The sequence below is a fragment of the Aulostomus chinensis genome, chromosome 10 (assembly GCF_037954235.1).
Source record: "Aulostomus chinensis isolate RoL2024-O1b breed Wild chromosome 10, RoL_Achi_v1.0, whole genome shotgun sequence".
In the NCBI taxonomy this organism is placed as follows: Eukaryota; Metazoa; Chordata; class Actinopteri; order Syngnathiformes; family Aulostomidae; genus Aulostomus; species Aulostomus chinensis.
In genome coordinates this window covers 4506257-4527580 of record NC_141329.1, presented here as the reverse complement: position 1 = coordinate 4527580, position 21324 = coordinate 4506257, and the positions used below count along the sequence as shown (strand labels likewise).

The 21324-nt window shown below is 41.7% G+C and overlaps 1 protein-coding gene across 2 annotated transcripts; it reads right to left on the bottom strand.

Annotated features, from left to right (window-relative positions):
* Nucleotides 1-426: 426 nt before the first annotated feature.
* On the bottom strand, nt 427-21162 carry porb (P450 (cytochrome) oxidoreductase b). Of its 2 annotated transcripts, XM_086215678.1 has the most exons (16): nt 21041-21162; nt 16823-17008; nt 11460-11508; nt 10609-10737; nt 9783-9935; nt 8021-8145; nt 7429-7518; nt 7024-7122; nt 6339-6455; nt 6055-6173; nt 5304-5485; nt 5030-5179; nt 4662-4929; nt 4253-4398; nt 3386-3471; nt 427-2034 (listed from the first exon to the last, which is right to left on the bottom strand). In XM_086215678.1, the coding sequence occupies exons 2-16, from the start codon at nt 16999-17001 to the stop codon at nt 1890-1892; spliced, it is 2037 nt and encodes a 678-aa protein (XP_086071804.1). In that variant the 5' UTR covers nt 17002-17008; nt 21041-21162; the 3' UTR covers nt 427-1889. The 2 variants fall into 2 exon arrangements, with proteins under 2 accessions (XP_086071804.1, XP_086071805.1); XM_086215679.1 differs by lacking the exons at nt 16823-17008; nt 21041-21162 and adding an exon at nt 14736-15227.
* Nucleotides 21163-21324: the final 162 nt, after the last annotated feature.

The window sequence follows — 21324 nt, the reverse complement described above, 5'->3', positions numbered from 1 at the left end:
ACCTGACTCAAAGTCAGAGGGGGGATACGTTGAAGGACAAGGTGCCACATTTGATTCACTGGTATTTTTATGTAGAGTAGCTATTACAACAAAAATGTCAAGGCGAACTTTTTTTAAAAATAGACCAAGCCTGAAATGTCTGTAATGATGAAAGTAGGTCTGCTCTTAAACCCTGTCTAATAATTATTCCCCTTTGATGCACCATGTCAGTTTTTACTGTCTCATTAATACTAAATAGATACAATGAGCAATTACACTGAAGACATATTGAAATGCAACTTGCTGATTTATGTTTGGCTCAATGTACCCTGCTTGTGTTTTGTACGTGAAGCGAGGTGCACGCTGTGGAACACTACTGTGTTTCTATTCATGGCTACAAGCTCGAAACGCTGACAAAGCCTAACACAGCAAAAGAAAGGTAGCAACCTGACAAATTATTCCAATTTTATTCATTTAAAAAAATGCATGCCTTGATACAATCAAATAATTACAACCATTAATGGATCGAGGAAAAGTGACAATGCTGAGTGAAGGGTCTCAGATGAATTCCACAGTCTATGAGACTTTCAGGGAGGGAAAGAGGAGAAAAAAAAAGGCAGTTAAAAAGAAAATGACGTTTGGTGATTTTAATACTAACCTAATAAGCAAGGCAGTGTTAAAAAGGCACAGGCTGCACTTAAACTGTCACGCAGAAGTTCTGGACTCCTCATTCACAATCAGGCACAGAGACACAACTGATATGTCTGAGGATCATCTTGTCCATGAAGTGGTGCATATGTGACAAGAAACACACACAAAGTCGCTAAACAGAGGTGGTTGCCTGAAGCTTGAGTCTTCTGGTGTCAAATCTTCTGTCAAATGCATATAAATTTAAAAATCCCGTTTGCAAGGATACCATTTCATTTTTTCACCCCCCCCCCCCCAAATATTGCTGGTACCTACAGATTTTTTAATTATGTTTAAAAGCAGGCTTATGTGAAATAACATCCAAATAGTCTCATTTTTCAACAAATGCACAAATTTCTTTTGTGTCAAAAAGGTCTCAAACTAAGCAGTAGCTTAGGCATACAAAGAAACAACCCTTGTCAAAATACAAAGGTCAGCATGATGTACCTGCAATGCCAGTTTGTTATTCCAGTTTCCTTCCTCTCTTTAAGTATTAGGTGCTTTAAAAAGTACTATTAGATCAACTGCAAGAGAAACCAGTTCAATGTCAGCACACTTTCATGAGTGTTTCTACTGACAACTGCCAGCAGCAGGGACACGCATCACTGGATGTGTTGACTCAGCCGGAGCAGACAACGCTGCACCACACTGGACGTCTGGGTGTTACAAACATCTGGGTGCAGGACATTGAGCACTACCATCTTTGTGTTCACAGTGGAGATTGAATATGTGCAACGACAGTTTGGTATCAATAAATTGTGTTTCAGGAATATTACTAAGTACATGTGCAGGGTTATCAGAACTAAATTTGAACTGATGAAAACTGATTTGCATCTTGGGATTTTTATCTGAAGCCACCATGATTCATCAGGAATACAAATCCAGAATTTTCTAAATGTCCCAGAGTGACATTTGCAATAAAACACTCAACCACATGAATTCATTCATCTCTTGAGACTCTACCGTCCCAGGGATCCACCCTGGGTAACTAGTACACTTGGACCATGGCTCAGAGACTCCAGAGAACCAGGGCTGGTGGACATACAGGCTGAAGATGTTGGCTGCTGAGGTAGGGTTTGCCTAATGATCTTGGTGAACCAGGGTGAACATGAACACGCCTTAAATGTTTTTTTTATATTCAGTCCTGATAAAACAAGACATACAATGAAGATAAAAAAATTTTTAAATGACCACTTGAGTAGTGAGGCTGGAAGCGGGGCTCTTTAACTCCACACATCTTGAGAGTAGCGTCCCTTGGTCATCAGTTTCTTGATGTAATCTGTGGCCTGGGTGCGTGTCATCCCCCCTAGTTCTTCAGCGATCTCATGGAAGACTGTCTGCACGTCCTTCGCCATGTTTCTTGCATCCCTAAACAAGGAAACACAACAATTTAAATTTTGGCATTACTGGGTTTTGATTGTGTGTGAATTCTTCATTTATTTTTTTCTGCAGGAAAGTAATTGATTCTGCTGAAACAACGTTCACATCCAATCCAGTTCAGTCACGAGCCCAGTGGATCAGTGACCCCAGCTTATTACACCACTAGAGGGCACCAACATACAAAAGGGACTGTGGTTACCATTGAAGGGCGTTAGGTATGAATAATCTTGTTATTAAAGTAGATGGACAAAGCAATATGGAAGGGATGATTCAGGTATTTTCACAAATTATAATGATTAGTCTATTAACGAAGCATCAAATCCTGTTTTTCTCCCAATTGTGCAATATCCACTTTAGAGCAGCAAAAAAACAAAACAAAAAACAAAAAAAAAACCATTAGCCAACCAAATGAAAAATAACCCCTTACTAATTTGACTATTCACTCATCATTTCAATCTTTCTGAAGCAACAGATGACAAACATCTGCTGTCTCTCGACAGAACATGAAGTTTAACAAAGCAGTAATATGAACATGTAACTTTGAGCTCTGAGAAATTGTGATGAGGATTTTTTTTTTTTTTTTAAAGTTTCTTGACTAAATCCTTCCCCTGTTAAACTTGTAAATAATGGGCGGATTAATCAGTGATAAACTGATCCAATTATCCTATCACTTCTTCCTGCGTCTGCCACTTTTGCACTCTTGAACACAACACAGAAACAACAATGCTGCATTAACATTTACCATCAGTTTCAACTCTTCAACACTGCAAGTAACCAAAGGTTTACATTTTTCTAATGCATTTCATGATGTCTTATGTATTCTTTATGTTTGTGGAATAAATTATATGTACACATTGGGCTACATCAGCTGATTATTTTTTATAACCAATAGATCATCATTTTGGAAAAAATTAATTAAAAAAAATGCTCATCACAATGTCCCAGAGCTCATAGTGACTCAGCCGGGTTTAGCCAAACAACAGCACAAAAAAACCCCAAATGCTCTTTATTTTCTGCCATAAACAAAAATATTTGCTCATTCTTCTATTCAAGTGTCTCAAATGAGCAAATGTTTGGCGTTTTTGCTTCATCCAGAATACGATAAGGAAGATTTCTTGAAGCTGAGTATTTCTCACGGATTCCTGAAATTTCGCTGAAATTTTCCTCTGACATTGGCAGAAAAAAAGCAGCTAACAGCTCTCTCCTGCCAATGGCCTGGAACAGCCTCCAAAAGTTAATCGCTCATTAATCTCATTAGGGGTTTCAATATCCTGAAAACAAACAAACATGCGCTGGTGATCACATTATGTTCTTGGCGAGGGGAAAGCAAGGTAATTACCCGCAGATGTAGATGTGAGCGCTATCTTCATGAACGAGCTTCCAGATGTCCTCCTTGTTTTTCTTCAGGAGGTGCTGCACGTACACCTTCAGAGTGGAGAACAGCACAACTAAACACTTTTGAAGTGACTTCATTTGCATGTTCAAGACACAGAAATTAAAAAGGTTTCACACAAATCGCATATGAACACACAAACCAGAGCACTACCCCAATTATTTTATTCACTTTTGGAATTGTGCATTTCCTTCCACTCACGGTGTTGTACATCAAAACTGATCTTAGGTTTCGGGTTACCTGGACCTCGTGCTGTGTGATTATAGTAAAGGTTATTTAAACAAACAATTAAATGCAAAGTCTAAGCCAGCAGCAACTGGGACTTCATCTCCAAGACTCCACTGAGCTGTGACACCAAGAACAACTTGTTCTTTGGTTAAACAATGTTGCCGACGCCAATGGTCTGTACAGTGAAGCAGGATTTGCAGGTGAACAGGTAATTTAGGGTTTTGGGTATCAAAAAGGTGGTTCAATTCTCAGAGGGTCATATCACCATGGTAACCTGACTGAGCAGGCTGAAGGAAGAGAGATCACAACCTTTTAGTCACGCCAGATAAAGAGCTTGAGCGTGACTGCGTGAGTGAAGCATGCAACTGTGGAATCTCTCCATGTTTGACATCAGGTGCCAACAGAAGACGGGACCAACTACAATCTGGACTGACTAAATGGGCAGAGACCACTGCTGTGACATCACTTTCAGATCACCAATCCAAACCAGCTGGTTATGCTGAACCTGCTTCATAGCCCAGGCCTCAAGTGTATTCTAATCCCTGCTGGCTAAGGGACCAACAGCAGGTAGGTCGAGGACTGTACCTTGTGCTCCTGATCTCTGGAGAAGGCAACGTTAAGCTGTGTTAGTACTCCGTTCTTCTCTGCCTCCTCCAGCTCTTCCTGGTATATATAATCCTCGTTCTTGTGTCTGCAGCCGAAATACAAAGCAGTCTGTCCCACCTCCTTTCCTATACAGGAACACCGCAATGAAACAAACACAATATGCTGGTTATTGCTTTGTGCTGGCTGCTGATTATTAGTCTCAAACTCTTCCACTGTGGTTTTTGAAAATGTAATCCATCTGGTAACTCAGCCAGCTGTTTACATAAAAAGAGGCTTCTCAGATGTGGCAGCAGAGGATTATTTTATATTCCAGACACTTGAATGCGGAAAGGGGGTGTTAACATGACATCTCAGATTGATAACACAGTGCCCAGGTGGCTGTAAGCACCTTGTTGTTTGAGCCAGCTCCTCTCCTGGACGAAGCCCATGAAGGGAGCGATTCCTGTCCCAGGGCCGACCATGATCACTGGGATGGTGGATTTGAAGGGCAGGCGGAACTGAGATTTGCGGATGTACATTGGAACAGTGGATTTGTGGCCGTTGTCAGTGACCAGTTTGTTCTTCAGCCAGTTGGTGGCCACTCCCTTGTTGATGCGATTAGTCTTGGTCTTATACTCCACCACCACAGCACAGATGTGGATACTGTTAGGGTGAACCTGCAAGACAGTTGAGTTACGAATCACCCTGGAATATTAAGAAAACACTTACAATTTTTGATATGACAGCACGTTGCCCTGGTTTGGAATCAAGAATTACTTTAGAGGAGGAGGCGATGGAGTAATAGCGAGCCTGGAGACGAGGCAGCAGCTCACACAGGTGGTCAATAGGAGGCCGTAAAGAAGGCATATCCTCAAGAATAGCAAGGATGTTTCTGCTGGCATCCAAAACCCAGTTCTGGTAGAGTGACTGTCAAACACACACACACACAGAAAAGAACATTTACTGGTGGAAAATTACAGCATCTGTGTGAATTTTAGGTTGCATGAACATGATGAACATTTGTCACCACAGATGACCAGCCATCACTGACCTTGCCCTCGGGAGACGAAGAGGCCATCTTGCGCATGTTCTCCTGGTCTTTGGGGTCAGACGCGTACTGTGCCAGCTCATACAGGACGTTGGTGCGAGGAGGGTGTGTGATGTCAAGGTAGTGTGTCAGGGCTGTGCGGTAGGTGGTGGGGCAGGGGAACGGGTGCTTCTTGTTTGACTCCTCTGAAATACAAGCAGATATTTTCTGGTATAAGGCTTTATTGCTGTACTTAAAACTAAGTTGAAAATGTACAAATACTCACAGCATTATATGTGTGTGTGTGTGTGTGTGTGTGTATGTGTGTGTGTGTGGAAGGGGCACTCATTAACAAATTTGCTGACATCCTGTGCAGGATTTAGATTCCCATCAACATTCATTGAAACAAATCTGTTATCTCATCACCTAAATTGAATTAATTCTACAACCCACGTGTTTGTTTTTGGTACTTATTCTCTTTGTATTGACAAAACTAGTTGGTCCTAAAATACATCTTAAATATACATGTACAACCAAAACATATTTGCTTTGGTACACTGTATTGTGGTGCAACAAAGTACATTTACATGAGCAAAGGAAATGAGTTTAATCACAAAAGTCAACACATGAAGCAATAACACCTAACAGCAGTAACACCCACCTCACGCAATAAGGGAGCTGATACTGTGAGTCTAGATATGAAGGGAGAGTTTCCCAAGACTTTTCAGGGATAAGCTAGTAAAATCAAGGTGCTTTTGTGCTTTCAGTGGCATACCATCAAGGTTGTTGAGGGAGATAACCACATCAAGGTCCACTCCAAGGATTTGCCCAAACCTGTTTACCAACGCAGATTCATTTGTGGGGAAAACGGCCACGTGGTCTCCTGACTCGTATCTGGAATCACAGAGTGTCATGAGTTTCGACTTTGATCAGTATTCATCAAGTCTGAGAGTAGAAGGAGAAAGGGATCAGAGCTCACAATCAAGCCACGTGATGTCAACGCAGCGACACGATAAACATTAGAGGTAAATTAAGTAGGAGTAAATGTATCCCTCTCACCTGATCTTGGAGCCAGTGATGTCCAGTTCAAGGTGCATGAGATGCCTATCGCCGCCTTTGTTGAGCTTACGGTTGAGTGTGACTGGGGCCAGGAACGGGTTCTTTGAATCAAATGGCCTGTAAATAGAACAATATTACATTGATGATAAAGCCCCATCGCACACAAATAGTCTCAAAAGAGATGGGGTACTATGAATAATTAATTTAAACCTTTTGCTTTATCCTATTTTTTTTTCCCCATACATATATGTGACGTTAGAATATTGTATGTTCACATTAAATGTGGCCAAATGAAACATAATCCCTTCAGGAACATGGCCAATCTGGAGAGAGTAAAAGGCTTCTATGCAGGGACGGGAGCTGGAACAGCTTTTCCCAGAGTGAAGCTGAGGAACAGCGTAAAAGAGCCAGTATAAAATGGAAAAGAATTTAACTGTCAATCATGCAAGGCCACTGGAGCAGAGTCCCAGAATACAAATATAGAGCTGGAATAAACATAACACATCTCATTTAAAAAGGCTGTGAAACATGCTTCCTGTCATATTATCCAGGTGGCAGACAGCTTTTTTAAATCACGTGACCTTTGCTAAACTTTGCATCTGGTTAACAAATGTAGGCCAAATGTGAGCAATGACTGTGCAGATGGCATTTTGCTGATGAATGACTTCTCTGGCACAATACTCACGGCTTTTGGACCTCAAAGCTCTTCAGACGGCCAATCTCTCCAGTGTACACTTTGTTCATGTTGAGGTCAGTGTGTTCTTTGAGCTCGTACTGCCGTATGCTGCGTGAGAGAACACTTTCCAGTTAGTTCTTCATTCACCGCATATAAGAAATCAAGAAGAAAGTGTTACTCCACACATAGAGAGGTAAGGTTAACCACGCAAAAAGAGGGCGAGTGATTTATCAGTACAAGTCTTAGTCAGTATATGCTTGTTTGACAGGAAAAAAAGATTTGAGGTTGTATGACAATTAAAATCTACCAATGAGACAGTCAAAGATTTACTCATGGCAAGCGGTACGGGTTAATAAGGCAAGTCAACAAATGTAAAAACAAAAAATAATTCATGACATGAAGAATATGAATAACCTTGATTCATCTCCTAAGGCTTCCACTCCAAAGTGTTCACAGACGGCCGGCCAAAATTGCTCTCTCCACGAGACAAAGTCCTCTTCCAGACTGAAAGTCAAAACCAGCGGCATAAAGCGAGGCAGCAGACCAAGTCAGGCAGTAGATCAAGTCAAACTTCTGCAATAACAACTGAGCATCTCTCAGTTATGAAGCTCTATCTTTGGAAAATACATACACCAGAAATCTTACATCCTGCAGTGGTGTTTTATGTTTGGCCAAGTCCAGTCAAACGGTGACATGCAGATTTAATTACCACTTTGAACACATCCAGCCCGACTGAGCAGCCTTTGAGATGGACTACTTGTAGAGTTGAACAAAAGGGCAGGCAACCTGCCTCCATGTGGTTTGTGATGCTGCTTGATGACCAAGCCCTACCCATGACGACCCCCCCCCCTTCCCCTCATAGTGTGTGTTGCGATACTCAATTGAATCTCTGTGGCTTCTCTCCTGCATCTCTGTTCGCAGCTAAGTTTCTGTCTTTAGCTTGCCAGTGGGTGGCGTTAACGTGATGCATTTCTTTCAGGGCTCTGGGGAGCACTCGCTCACTTACTTGCCATCATCATCTCCCAAACCGAGGTCAAAGATGCGTTTGGCTCCAAGTTCTTCCAAGCGTTTGTCGACGTATTTTCCCATTGCATTGTAGTGTTCATATGTCTTGTTGCCCAAAGCAAACACCTGGAGACAGAACAAGAAAATGAAGACTCATCAGAGAGGACCTTCAGTCTTGTTAAAAGAAAATTCCATAATGAAACGGAGCTTTAAAAGCTTCAGTTTAAGAGTTATCTGATTATCAAACAAGGGGAAATTAATAAAAAAAAGACAAAAAGAAAAGATATTTCTATGTTAATCCAACATGGACAAACTACAGAGGCAAAAGGTGACACTGGACACCCTGAAATCATCCTGATTTCCCACAGTCCAGCTCTTCACGCAAATGAGGCCAGGGGGCACATGGCCCCAACAATGACACACACACACACGCACACACACACACACACACACACGCACGCAGAGAGACCAGACATGACAACAGACAAAGCCCCCTTCTTTCATGATAAACACAAAGCCTGGCGCAGCTCATGAAGCTCGCACGCCGTTTATCAGTCAGGCAGACGTAAAAGAGTGACCTAACGTGGCTCATAAAGTGAACACACTGGAGCAGCAGCAGTGAACTAAAGTTGGATTTAAATGGATGAGACTGGTAGGATTTGTGTTTATTACAAATGTAATACAATCCAGCCTGTATATGCCACAAGTCAGAGCTCACTATCAAAGTGTCTGAAATGACCTCTGAAAGCATTAAGGAGGAAATAACTTGCATTCTTTAAAAAAAACAAAAACAAACCAAAACCTTAATTACCTTTCCATCACTTGAATGTCAGAGGGAAGTTGCGGAGTGAAGCAGAAAAGAAGAAGTAAACTGAACTCTGTATGAATTAAACAGAACTTGGGTGCATTTAAATTACAGCAGAACCACGTATAGATGTGTTGCTGCTCTCTTTGACCTAATGCACCGCTGAACACTGCAAGTTAATTTAGATTGCGGGTATATAAACCATAGTCGTGAACAAAATAGGCCTTTTAGAGGGGAAAGTATGATGTGCCACAGCAGGAAAAGTTGAATAAATAATAAAATCAATAACGGCTGACTTTCACTGTGCTGCTTTCTAGGTATTCCACATGCTGGCTCACTATCACGGCTTTCTAGGAGATCTGAATAAACTATCAGTAGGCGGTTTCAGGCTAGAGAAACTACTTCGTAGTTCTTGTAAATGTTGGAGAAAGAACCCCTGGTGTGGCGTGTCTGGAACACAGGTGCTGCCATTTTACATCTAGGAACACCACTTTAGGGAAACATTGTAAGTCCTACTGTGGGAGGCACTTCCTGCAAACAGGAACCATGAGTGATGTAATGTTGACTGGTTGAAGACAAAGCAATGCAGCACTTGGGACCGCTTCATTTTAACAGCCTTCCAAACAGCAGCCGCTCATTCTTTAACAGCAGCACTGAGAAGAGAGAGTGACCCCAAAGTGCCATCCGATGGCTTAGTCACTCGACCCTTCCTACTGGTGGTGTGTTTTCAAATGGAAAAAAGCCCTAGAGAGAAAGCAGCTCTCAGGAGAGCTCCCTCGGGGCTCGTTCTACCAACTACATTCCTTTACTGGTTGGATCAAAAGCAACTTTAAATCTATTTATCATTTGACTGATCGTGTTCCAAAGACAAGAGAAGAAAAAAAAAGACTCAGGTGGAGAGGCAAGTTTCTATCCAATCACTTTAAGCACTCTGAAAAACCTGCGCTAAAGGACTCACGGTGTAGTTCAGTCCAGAGAGGTCCTCGTCGTCATTTTCCTGCAGCCAGTCGTAGAAATCCTGGGCGTTATCTGTCGGGTCTCCCTCACCATAGGTGGCCATGCAAAATATGGCCAGAGAGTTTTTGATCTCCGATAAACGGGCCAGTTCACCCTGGAGAATAGGACACCAGCAGCAAAGCTTCATGCATATAGAAACACACACGACTAACAGCGCGATGAGGACTGACTATACCTGGGCTGACGGTAGCGTCACCATTCCTAACGCCTATTTAAGCTCAGTAGAAGTATCATCTGAATGGATCAGCTTTTTAATTGTCATACAATCAAAATAACTAATATCCCATCTGAATAATCTGACCAAAGAGATTGTGGTTGCATGATAATATCAGCATGTCAGTGTCGGCAGGTATCGGTCGTTTTAACCAATGTATCAGTCTGAGGAGGGTCTATCGAAGCCTCCTCTTTGTTCGTCATCTGTTGTTTATGATGAGGAAACTATGTGATAATTGTATGATTTACACACTTCTCCAAATGTTTTTGAAAGAGAGTCATATACAGATGATATTGACATCTGTAAACATGGCTATTGGCCAAATTAGAAGTAAAAATATCAGCATATCTGATCATTGTTGTGTATCCCGAGTAGAAATGTTCCAAACAAACACCACTTAAGTCTTGAGAAAGTGATTGACTTGCCAGAATAAAACAGACTCTTCAGTCCAACGCTGCTATTTTTACCATGGCAACAGCACAAATCCCTTTTGTTTCTAGTTGTATTGAGTATAGTCTGTTCATGTTAATCATGTTCCACTGTTGTTACGTACCATGTCATATTCCTCTGGATCTGCAGCCATGCCTTTCATGCCATAGCGCTGAGCATCTTTGGACAGCCTGTTTGCAAATTCCTCTGCTGTTCCCGTCTGGGAGCCGTAGAACACAATGATGCTTTTGCCCTGGTAATAAAAAGGAGAGAAATTCATTAACACGGTGAGAGAGACTACGAAAGACATGGGTATTCACAGGAGAAGTGTAAAAATAGATGGTTTCAAACACTTCGAAGGACGCAGAACATTTAAAATCATACAAATCTGACCTTTACAGAGAGAAAACATCTCACTACACATTTTATCTTTTCCACCAATGTGGCCATGATAACTAACAATGAAGAGTCACTTAAATGTCTTGGGAGTTCTAACATCTTGTGTGCCACCACCATGGTTTCTGAGCAATGTGCTGCCAAGCCACATGTAGAACATGGTTGGCTTGAGTCAGAGAACCAACAAAGTCAAAACAGTTGGTCCAAAACAAGAATTGGATGAAGTCACACCAGCAGGAGAGACCGTTACAGACATCATACTCGTGTGGGCCAAAAGAACAAAACCACATCTTGGTGTTTTACCAGTTGCTTTTCATCAAACACTTTTCATCGGGAGCACTAAGATTTGCAGATAAGCCAACTATCTATTAGGTGGATCAGCGCTGGGCGAAGGCCGTTGTATCAGCGAGTCCCCAATGACTCTCTTCTTATGAAATAATTTTTATCCTTGAGGGATATTTGGAAGCAATTCCTGGAGAAACACACTACATAGGAAAACTCAAAGATGTTGTACAAAGCAGTATTTAAGAGGGAATGATGAAGAGGGAGAAGAACTGGAGGAAAGAAAACATGACTCACCGTTTTCTTCATTTTCTCAATGAAACTCGTCTCTCTTGTTGTTGCGGTTCTGGGGGGGGGGGGAACATTTGATGTGTTATTGAGACATTTTCAATAGTTAATGATGCAATTTGTCTCTTATCACAATATTGTTACAGTCCAACAATGGCAGGTGTGTTCCCTTAAATATTTTGTTGTTGGGTGTCTTGCCATTGAAGTTCTTCTTATCTAAAAGTCCTTCAATTCCATGCATATGAGCTTCCATGCTTTGACAGCGGTGAGGCGACAGGTTGCAATATCCAACTTCACCTCTAGATGTCATTATATCATACATTCTGTTCCTTTAAAGTTCTTGTTCTACTTTCCTTAGAGTTTTAGCTGTTGTTCAGGATAGAACAAGTTTCATTAAATGAAAACACATGTTCTCAACATGTGATACTGCACAAATTTGCCATTTCGTCTTAAAATATCTGAAAAAGTACAATGGTCAGGTTTATTGTTTTTTTTTTACTGATTCTAATTGAAGTCCACAAGCCCAACGACAAAGTAGGATGTGTACAAATGATTGTGTTCAGTAGCTCAAATGTGAGGTAGTTATACTTTTGTTTAGAATAGTTACGCTTTAGTTTCACCAAAATCTGACCATTTTATAGATTAAGATTATTTGACAAAATAGTTGATGAACTAATAACAAATATTAGGCCCCATTTATCACTGCCGCTCTCATATCACGGTAAATTAAAAGCATAATTTATCTAGGGAGGTAATTAAAAGGATCAAAACAACATGGGCAACAGACAGGAGAAGACAACACCGCTTCATCAGCATCAAAGGCCTGAGTGAACAGCTGCCATTCTGCATGGACTGAAATGACTACAACAAATAGTATGCAAGGGTAATATGTCCTCACATATTCCAAATCCAGAAGCTCCAGACAGAAGCATCAACATAAAAGCAGAGTGGAATAATGAGGGAGTGTGTTAATGTGTCGCGTGACATTTATCCGATCACTCTTTGACACACGTTTCCTGACCACCGAAACAGACCGAATTCGGCCCTTGAAAGCACCCCCCCCCCCCAAACATGTTCAAACCTAAAAAAAAACATCATGAGAACAGCAGTGTGCAGGCATGTGGGACCGTTGCCGAACACGCCACAAAAAAACAGACTAGTGTGGTTAGTTCGGATTGTGCTCTGGAGCAAAGTGGATTCCTGATTGTAATTTAAAAGCAAGCCTTTGCCACCGAGCTGAAGCATTCCTGACAGATTCAACAGTCTGCCCAAATGGTTATCAGCTCAGCCAGCCTCGCCATCACGCCACGGGTCACCACGACAAAAGATGGGGAAAAATGTTCATGGTAACTTAAAAACAAGGCAAGAATCTTGAGCCCATGCAAAGCTTGACAGATGCAGAAGTCATTGGTCTTCAGTAAATTCTTAATATGCTGTACTGTATATCATGTATTATCATCTGGACATACAGACCGATAGGAAAAAAAAACCTCTTGATTACGTCCAAATTCCTCCAAGATATTTCCCTGATAGAAAATGACTTTTCTTATTTTGTTTTATTCAAACTTTTAATGAGTGTGGCAAAAATAAGGCAGTTATCAAACCCGCTGAAGTATCAGTTGCTGATTATAGCGTTCTTACTCAATACTGGATCGATTCCAGCCATTTTAGTCAAACAATTAAGACTCTTTAAGTGTAGGGCAAATGTTGAACAAGAACAAATCATCGCTGAAACTGACTAACAGAAGCACTGCCGCCAAGAAGGTTTTCCCCCTGCAAAACCCTTTTAAAGTGATCCAATCATATAAATAACTCTCCCCAAATCGGCTCACAACTGCTACTAGAATGAATCCAATGAAAATGTCTCCGATGACCACTTGTGACCGGCTCTTCCTGCCCCTACTCTTCACGTGAGGAAGCATGTGCATTGTTTCTCTTTGCTGGGATCAAATATGTTACTGGTTTCAACACTTGGGAGACAGCAGTGCTCTTCCCGTGCTGGTCTGCCAGAAATTACAAGGAGAAGAAATCAAAACCAGTACAGAGCGGGTCTATTCATGGCATGTTCCTGGGAAACCAAATCCCCCGGAGATGTTTGACACACTTGTAATATATATCTGTGGGATTTTCAAAATTGTCAAACATTGTGTAATAATAATAAAACACAGTCGGCGGCGCATTAATGAGTGTATTCTTCGGCTTGTGCAAGAGGACTGCGTTTGAGTCTGTGGGACAGGACGCATTCATCTACACACTGATTAAAAAAAAACCCAAAAAACATGGCAGGAGAATTAACCAGAAATGACCAGACTGACTTCCTTGTCATGAGGAGTGTGACAAAGAGCCCATTCGATTCGTGGAACATGTTTTCAACATCCAGAAAAAATCTTGTCCCCCCCCCCCCCTTTTTTTTATAGACTGGCTGCCTCATTCTACTCACCCTATCAAAATAAAATGAAAATGCAACACTTTTTTATGATTTGTTGAGGTTATGCAAGTTAAAGAAAAGAAGAATAAAATGATGACATCTATATTTACCTTCTTTTCACATAACAGACAAAAAAATGGACATTAAATCAAATTTTCAATGGAGGTAAAAATAAAAAAATCCCAAATTTTATTTCAAAAATCTATTGCTGACATCAGCCCATCAACTGAAACTAATGTTAAGCAAACATTCTATTTTGCTCTTATCCAAGTAACGAAAACACGCATGCTGGTGTTGACTTATAGTTTCAACAACTGGCAGCTTAGTCCAAATGTTCAGAGTTGATCATCAGCGTCAAAAATAACTTTCCATTCATCCTTCGATTGTAACCTTCTTAAATAACCACACTGCGTCAGTTCAGTCTTGTTGAAATCATCCACACATGCAGATTTTCACAAGTTGTTTCAATCTAACATGTTTGTTATTTTCTTGATTCGAAATTCACAAATTCAAATAAATGACCAAAACCAAGCCTGTTGCACATATGCTGAGTGAAACAGTGGAAGAAACATGACAACTGAGCAGTGTTTGGAGACAAAAAAGGGGGAACAGGACACAATAATTAAATCTTTTTGTAGTCGAGCTGATTTTATCAGCTTCGCTTACATAACCTTTTAAGAATATTGGATAAGCCCCCGTTTTTCCACTCAGAAACAGAACAAGACCCTCATCTAAGATATAAACCATCGTTCATTAAACATCAGGATTAAACAGTAGCCAGCTTTCCTCACACTGTCAGGAATCATTCATGTAAAATCCTGCTGTGGCTGGAGGAGTAAATCAAGCAGTTCACTGACCTTTCAGCAGCATCTCTCCTGTCCTCTGGCAGGGAGAAAACACAGCCCATGGCATGTAGCCCTGTAGCTCAGCACAGCCACTAGCACCAACGGCTAGGCCACGCCGGGAAGTGCCACGCTTAATATCAAAAGCAGGATGTCAACACTCCACAAGGACAGGATGGAAAAATAGAACCAGTCCAGAAAGGCAGAGGCAGGTTTAAAAGAGCAGCCTGCCTTCACCTCAGCGGCTCCGACACTGAACTCTGCCTCTTCCTGCCCTGCTCTCTGAATCCAGTAGCGTCTGTTCACACAGCAGCCTACAAGCCCTGTCAGGGTCTGGCAACCGCTCAGGACACAATGGTGGGAAACTGACTTTCCAATAAAATGTAGCCGAGCTGCAGACCCACACTTTTGACTCACACAAACACACTGAACCACTCCGGGGCTGAAAATGCCTTCGCTCTCATCCCCGCCCCTTTTCCTCTTCAGTCTGAAAGGTGTTAGGAACGAAAAAGTCCACAAGGTCCATTCTGAGGATTTGGCAAGTCATCAACTAACTAAAGCAACTCCTCCGTGGACCGTTAAAGGGGGGAAGAGCTGTGAATGGTAGTTTTCCTGAAGTGTCCCCCGCCCCCATCTCACTGGAGGAGAGAGGGGAATGTCATCGCTATGGCAACCTCATTTATCATAAAAGGATTCCATTTGTGACATGGCCCTGCTCCAATGGCAGAGCAGTTCAGCCCACACACACACACACACACACACACCAGTAAAAAAGAAAAAAAAAACAAGAGAGTGGGGAAAGAAGAATGAAAACAAGTAACTCAGGGCAAAGAAAGGGTTGCTTGTCTTTTGCCTCAACTTTCCACCTTTGGAGAGGACTCACAAAAGGAGCTTGGCTTGCCCTCCTCATTTGCTCTCCAGGGAACTTTCAAAATGGGTTCAGGGCCAAAAACAAAAGCACAGGAAAGACTTGGAAGACTACGCCCCCTTCATAACAGTTAGGTAATCACTGCTCCCTTTAAAGGGGAGGGGAGAGCAGCTTGGCGCTTCTGTCGTTTTATGTTCCCCTCGTGTAATCCCGCCCTCCACAGATACACTCTTCCCAAAGCCACACATGCTCCTCAAGGGCCCTTCCTTTCTGTTAGCCAACCTCTTATTTTCCCACAAATTGTCAGGAGCCTTCTATCTCCATTCACACAACCAAGCAGGACCTCAGTCACACAGAGCACGGTGTCTGAAGGCCCCTGGCCTTCATCAGGTGACTACAGAGTTGTAATGCAGTCCGGGACGGACTGCAGCCAGCTGAGGAAGAGTCGACTGAAAACTAACCCAGCCTTCATCACAACCCTGATGAGTGATGAGGGGAAAGAAACAGGACGGCGTGGGCTTGCAGGCATTGACAAGAGGGGAGGAAAGAAGCGGTCAGTAAGAGTGTGATCAGATAAGTTTGTCAGAGAGAAGAAAGACAGCGGAGGAAAGCATGGGGAGGGAGGGAAAACCAAGGTCAGTCCTACTGGAACATTTACAAAAGCCTTAAGCTGTGAGCACTCTCATATACTGCAATTTGATTCTGCAGCCTGTCACGAGGGTGATGTAAAGTTTCTCACTACTGATCAAACGTAAAATTATCTAGGTATAGTTAATGTAATCACCAAACTATCGCAAGGCAATATCCAATCACAAAAGTGACTCACTAGATAAAGTTAGCCTCTAACAAGTAAATCACGCACTTCAGTGACGAATGGAAATGTCTCTCGTACATGGAAGAGAACACGTTCACTCCAAATGTTTCATCTGTTGGCAGACAGCTGTCCTGCACTGCAGCGTCCTGCTCACGGCCCCAGAGTGACTCTCACACTCAAGTGAGTCAAATGTGTGGACCTAAAGCACACGTAGAAGCATGTCTCTGTGATACCAGTCAGCCTAAATATCACGCTAAACTAAGAGAAGTAAGAATCTCAGGCTTCAGAAGTTCCTGTAACAAGGTCTCCCATTAACCTTTGCTTGACACATCGACAGCTGCAGCTTTGACACGCCAAGTATTCAGCTCGTGTACTGCTGTGTTCGTTATTTCAGCTGAATACAGGCAGACGGACACTCACATTGGTTCGAGCTTCTTGTAATCAGGTATGGGCTCAGGCTTCTTGCGGGACATGAACCAGTAAATGACGAGGCCGATGATGAGGGAGAAGAGGAAGATGTCAAGGTTGCTGAAAAGAGGCTCCTCTTCATCTGCCATGGGCTGTGTGTGGGTGGTGACTTCAGGGTCCATGCCTGCCATGTTGACACTTTACATGTGAACAGAGAGAACACAGCTGTCAGTGCTCAGGGTCTCCTGAGCTCGAGTGCAAACAGATTTGAAGACTTCATACAGTGTCTCTCGCCCACTAAATGTCAGTTTTGACTAAATTAATCAAAAATTAACAACAGATTTCCTGCCAGATTTGTCAGTGGGTTTATTATTGATGCAGGCCCACAGTACGCGTCCTTCACTGCACGAACAGTTGTCTGTTTTACACACATTGTGATCTCTGTGTTAATGAATTTAAAACAGATGCACATTCTCAGTATCCAAACTCATCAGAGGATTAGACTCTGGCATAAAACTGGTTAAACTGCACAGAGCTATATGATTGCTAACAGATGTGACCAATATTCTACATGGTATACCGCACAATGGCTGCTTTTGTGCAAGCGTTATTGGACAATTGGCTTGCCATACTATCTCAATGTAGCCCGCTGCTTTCAATGCATGAGGAATCTCTTGTCACGCGTCGTCGTCAGCAACTCTTTTCACACTGTGAACGTGAGGACTTTGTGCTCTCAGCTCTCGTGTTTCAGTTTGGTTCAAGGAGAGAAAACACGCAGATCAGATCCTCTAAAGTGTAAGCAGGCTGGTCCACAGCTCGAGAACGGAGGGAGATAATTTTACTGAACTATGCACACAATCACTCCTCTGGACTGCTGACTAACCAAATTTAAGCAAAACTACTATGAGCATAGGTTTTACAGTGTTATCATCCAGAGGTCACTCCAGGTTATCATGATAGTAGTGTGGGAGAAAAACATCCTCAATCTAAAACATGAATTTATTCATTCATTTATGAAGTAGTTCTTTATTTGAATAAATGGGCACCAACAACCGGTGTAGCCAAAGTTTTGCCGTGTTGTTGAAATCATTCTCTGGTTAATAATTTATTCCATTTCTGTGTCACATGCTAACAGTGCCAGTGGCACCCAGGAGAGTCACTCACATATTCAGTCACAGCGCTGATGATTTAAATCTGACACAATACAGTTCTTAAACATCAGTGAGGATGGAGGAGATGGAAGAAGTTTTCAGATGCATCCCACAACTTTGGAGTCTCTTTTCAAAGCAGCAACAAACTGGGGCAAAAAGTACATTAACTAATAACTTGTAATCGAGGATATAATTTCATTACTACTCTTATGTTGTCCACAGAATGCGACTCAGATCTGTGCGTAGAAACTAGTCTTGTTTCCCATTTTATTGGAGGAAACAGATTGTGGAAGAAACCTTTCTCCCAGTTTCAGATTCTGGTGGTATCATTTATACGCCCGCTCCGATCTCAACCCTTTAGAGCGCATTTATCGCTCAGCTTTCAAGATTAAATCCTGGTGACTCAGAGATCAGCACCTCTACTTTATTATCTATCAAGCTTTACTTCCTAACCTGCCTCCCTCCCTATCCTCACTCTGAAGCCAAAGATTTCATACACTCAACATTCGTTCTCAGGAGTGACACACAATTAATATTACCGTTACACAGTAAACTCTGAAAGACAGCCTTTAGATATTTTTGCATTCTCCTGTAATAATTTGCAAAGTAAACTAGAACTAGATGAGCCGATCCCGTTGGATCAATTAAACATTTGATCAAGAATCTTACTGATTTCGAGCGTGGCTGTTTCAGTTAACGTGACTGTTAATTTGAAAATTGTCTGTTGAATAAATTATTTTCATTTAATTTTATTTATTTTGATTTGATTGTATTCTGTTTGATTCCATCCCGACTTTTCCTAAATTTTTTCATATTGATTTTTCAAAAATGTGTCATGGCTTGGAAGCTGCTATTTTCAGATTCCATGATTTTTCCATGACTGTCGAAATCCTATATTCAACTTCATTAAAAAGGTTTTAAAACGATTCCGTACGTTCGCTGTAGAATTGGACTGTTCCAATATTTTCCACCTCTTTTAAATAAATGACAGTCAACTCTATCAGAAATCTGTTTCTTATTTGTTTTAAGGAAAGTCTTTCAAATTAAATTCTTATTAAAAAGTTCAGGATTTTCACCCGGACAGAAAAGGGAAGAAACTGTCTGTTGCTATGTGGTATCCATAGCAACAGCTACGATCACCCAGGAGGTCAATTAGTGGCCCACCATGAAAACACAAACAGCTTCTGTCTCGTTGTGCGACATAAAAGTTAGAGACATTGCAGAAATATCAGAATAGAGCAACAGGTTGAGAACCGCAGCCTGCTCACCTGCTTTTAATCTACTGTGCACATCACGAGCCTCCACCTTTCACCACTCTCTCACGGTATTCTGATTTTTCCTTATTGCCGATACTGATAGAAAGGTTATGTTCTCCACCCATCTGCTGGTTATCACCAGGAACATGGAAATACGACTAAAATGATGTAATAAACACAGCTATGACATTTTGCCACAGATCCGGATCGAGGACCTTTTGTTTTTCTTAAACTTTGTACTTTGGGACTGCAGAATTATCACTGATTTATCAGGAAATACTAAAAAGGATATACAGTTTTTGGAACAAAACAGGCATGTGTGATAATATTGACTAATGTGAAGAGCTTTTTAAGGAAATTAGATGATTGATTGTTTCAGAAAGGGTAATCAGCCTTGAGGGCTGTATGAACAGTACAAAATAGTGCTAGCTCGTTTGTTTGTTGGTCAGCGGGATTATGAAAACCTTCAGGCCAACTTCAACAGGACTCATTGGAGGTGCACTCAAAGCTGAGAATCCCTCTTGTTCTCGGAGTTATTCAAGAGACGCCTGCAGGGGTTTGACATGGAACCGAGGAGACGGACATGTGAGAGCGTTCCAAGAGAGGAAGAACACTTTGACTTGTCCAGCAACAGTCACTTCATCAAAGATATCTTTGAGATGGAGCAGCTGCGTCTTTGTCAGCGGCTTGATGAGGGACGTCGCCTCACCACCGACCGTAAGCATCAATGCCTTTTCAGCTGAATTAAAGCTGGTGATGATGAAATGATTAGCAAGCGGCAGCGCTTCTTCTTTCCTCCAGTGATTAGGATTTCTGCGTGACTGTGTCACACAACCTTGGCTATGTAGAAGCAGGTCTGTTAACACTACACCAGTTTCAACTTTGCAATAATAAAATGATGGAAAACACGCTGGAAACTTAACCTTCAACTTCTAAAGCAAATATCATAATATATTATTGACAAATGTGCGTAGAACTTTAACTCCACAAAGAAATTACACTGTTCAATGTGACATTTTTCTGTGGATATCGTTAAACAAGGAAATCTGTTCAGGTTATGTGGACAGTGATATATGCTACCCAAGACATGAAATTAGATAAATGAGAGGAAGAACTCTCCAATAAAATGGCATCAAATCCTGCCACTGGGGACATTTACTTCACCATAAATATTCCTGACAAAGGGATGTAACTGGCTGATGACATCTGCCCTACATACTAACAGAGGCCCTATTCTAAAACGTGAGATTTGGTCTTGTCGCCATTTAAGTCAAGTGAAAGAAGTCTAAGAGGGTTGTAGCCGCCGGGGTTTCCACTAGAAAAGGATCCTTTCTGGTCTCCTCTTCTGCTCCAGCTGAGGGTTGAGCAGCTGTTAGGTTGTACTGGTTTCCAGCTGTATTCCTGTAACTCAGGGCCGTTACTTTGTCCCAATTAAGGCGTAATACTAAAGAAGTAGCCAAGCGAGGATGGATTCAAGGCCCCGTCTATTCTCTGGACCGTGTCAACACTGCCTAAAAACACAACGCTTTAAAACTGTTCAGTGACACGCCATGTTGTCACCTGTGTCTAAGATTAAACGTATCATGGGAAAAGAAAACGTATAAAAAAAACATCCATAGAAATAGTTCTGAAATAGTTAGCTTAACATTGCGCAACATTAACAGCACATTTAGCACGTCTCTGATGCTAATGATGGGCTAAAGCCGAACGTTTCCCTGTGATTCCTGGTTTAAATTCCCCGAGTGTCATTGGGAAATAAATCCTGCCGACTGCCACACAATACAAATATGTGTAAATCAATACATCGATGGATAAAAGCTTACCTTCTCCTCTCCTCACAAACTCACGTTCACACTGTTCACAATGCGGAAGGAAACTTTACGCCATGGAGGATCAAACCACCTCGAGCCTGGCAGCGGGGGGTGGACTGGTGGATTTTAAAAATGATAAAAAATATATATATATTCGTGTCACTGATTTCTCTTAAGATGAATTACAAATGTGTGTTTGTTAAAGATACTGATTCTTGAATGTACGTAACTGAGCATCATGATCTCAAACATTGGCAGACACGTGCCACCAATTGGTTTTTCCCAAATAGACATTA